The sequence below is a fragment of the Gymnoscopelus braueri genome (genome assembly GCF_963280865.1).
Source record: "Gymnoscopelus braueri genome assembly, contig: SCAFFOLD_451, whole genome shotgun sequence".
NCBI lineage: Eukaryota > Metazoa > Chordata > Actinopteri > Myctophiformes > Myctophidae > Gymnoscopelus > Gymnoscopelus braueri.
Window position 1 is genome coordinate 7,540 of NW_027660368.1, and position 2,177 is coordinate 9,716.

Genomic DNA, 2,177 nt, shown 5'->3' on the forward strand with positions numbered 1-2,177 from the left:
ATAAACATGCTGGAGGAACTGAAAACATCTAAATGGATTTTCACGGCGAGTCTAAATTAGATTTGTCAGAAATTGACTCTCGTCTCAACTGTTCAGTTTGCAGTGTATTAAAAACCGAGAAATACTGTCAAAGACATGCACACTGCAAGTTGTTTGATGCCCATGCAGATGATTGCTGCCTTGGAAACGTAGTGCTTGTGAGTTTATACTGTACATTACATTACATTGCAATCCATAAATGGTGGAGCAGAAATAATGTGATGTTTGTTTTAACTTGATGTCCTGTGTGCTTGGTACTGCTCAGGCCAGCAACTTCAGTAGTAACCTCTCAACCATATAGGCAGTGATTCTCCACGCTTTAAAATGCATTTAATATTAATATATACCAAATATGGAATTTCCTCGGTTTTACGCCCAAATATGGAAATGACAAATGACTGACGTCGTAGTACTGACGTCGTAGTACTGACGTCGTAGTACTGACGTCGTAGTACTGACATCGTAGTACTGACGTCATAGTACTGACGTCATAGTACTGATGTCATAGATTGTGTTTTATATAAAGGGCAACAATAACATGAGGTAAAAAAGTTACTGCAGTCAAATTCCAGTACTTTTCAAGTCTGAGAGAAGAGAGGGCTGTCTGGCATGGTCTGTTAGATAACGGCGTTTGTCAGGGGAGCATATCTTTCCATTTTAAACATTGAGATTCATTCTTTAAACAAAACGAAATGGGAAACCGGGTGACCCGAGAGGATTACGAGTGGGTCTACACCGAACAGCCTCACGCCGACAGGAGGAAGGAGATTCTGGCCAAATACCCAGAGATCAAGTCTCTGATGGCACCCGACCCCAGACTGAAATGGATTGTTTGCATGATGGTGGCCGTCCAGTTCATGGCGTTCTACCTGGTCAAAGACCTGGATTGGATATGGGTCTTATTCTGGGCGTACGCTTTCGGAGGCTGCATCAATCATTCGATGACCCTCGCCATTCACGAGATCACGCACAACACCGCCTTCGGCAACAACAAGCCCATGTGGAACCGCTACTTCGCCATGTTCGCCAACCTCCCCATCGGGCTGCCCTACTCCGCCTCCTTCAAGCGCTACCACCTGGACCACCACCGTTACCTGGGCGGCGACGGCGTGGACGTGGACATCCCCACCGACTTCGAAGGGTGGTTCTTCTGCACGCCCTGCCGCAAGCTCGTCTGGGTCATCCTCCAGCCGCTGTTCTACGCCGTCCGGCCCCTCGCGATCAACCCCAAGCCGATCGCGCAGCTGGAGGTGGTCAACGCGGCCGTCCAGCTCTCGTTCGACGTGGCGCTGTACTCTCTGTGGGGCGCCAAGCCCGTGGTCTACATGTTAGCCGGCTCCATGCTGGGGATGGGCCTCCACCCCATCTCCGGCCACTTCATCGCCGAGCACTACATGTTCCTCAAGGGCCACGAGACCTACTCCTACTATGGCTGTCTCAACCTGCTCACCTTCAACGTGGGGTACCACAACGAGCACCACGACTTCCCCAGCATCCCGGGACGCAGGCTGCCCCTGGTGAAGCAGATCGCGGCGGAGTACTACGACGATCTGCCTCACTACACGTCGTGGGTGAAGGTCCTCTACGACTTCATAATGGACGACACGCTCAGCCCCTACTCCCGTGTAAAGAGGACGCTAAAGGGAGACGTCAAACAAGAGTAAAATGGCTGATTTATCTCCACCAGGCCGAAGGCAAAAGGGGGAGGATTATGTTTCCCCCCCCTCTGTGTGTGTCTGTTTGTTCAGGGCTATAGTCTTGCTAGTATTTCTTGTGCACACTGCCATGAGGCCATGGAAGTACCTCCACAGATTTTGCATGTTAAAACTAAAAACTTATAGTGGATGTGAATGGTGATCAAATCTGGCTGAAACCTTGCCCAACAAATTTAGTGTCTGACATCATAGACTTTCCCAATACTTTACGTCATAGATATATCAATACATGACTGACATCATAGACTTGACTTAGACCCAAATAGGGAGTGCACACAAAGCATGGCGTTGTGTGAGCCTGATCGGCTGTCTTTGACAGGCGGCGCCTGTCAAAGACAGCCTGTCAGGGCGTTGGTGCCGTCGAGCGACAAAGTGTAAATTAGGCTTCATTCTGCCTGTTAGACAGTGTATAGATTGGTACCA

General features: G+C 49.4%; 1 protein-coding gene across 1 annotated transcript; it reads left to right on the forward strand.

Annotated features, from left to right (window-relative positions):
- Positions 1–731: 731 nt before the first annotated feature.
- LOC308081618 (sphingolipid delta(4)-desaturase DES1-like) lies at positions 732–1,703 on the forward strand (the record flags this gene model as incomplete). The annotated part of the gene is made up of 1 exon (XM_080457977.1): positions 732–1,703. One exon carries the CDS (start codon positions 732–734, stop codon positions 1,701–1,703), a length of 972 nt encoding a protein of 323 aa, XP_080314103.1.
- Positions 1,704–2,177: the final 474 nt, after the last annotated feature.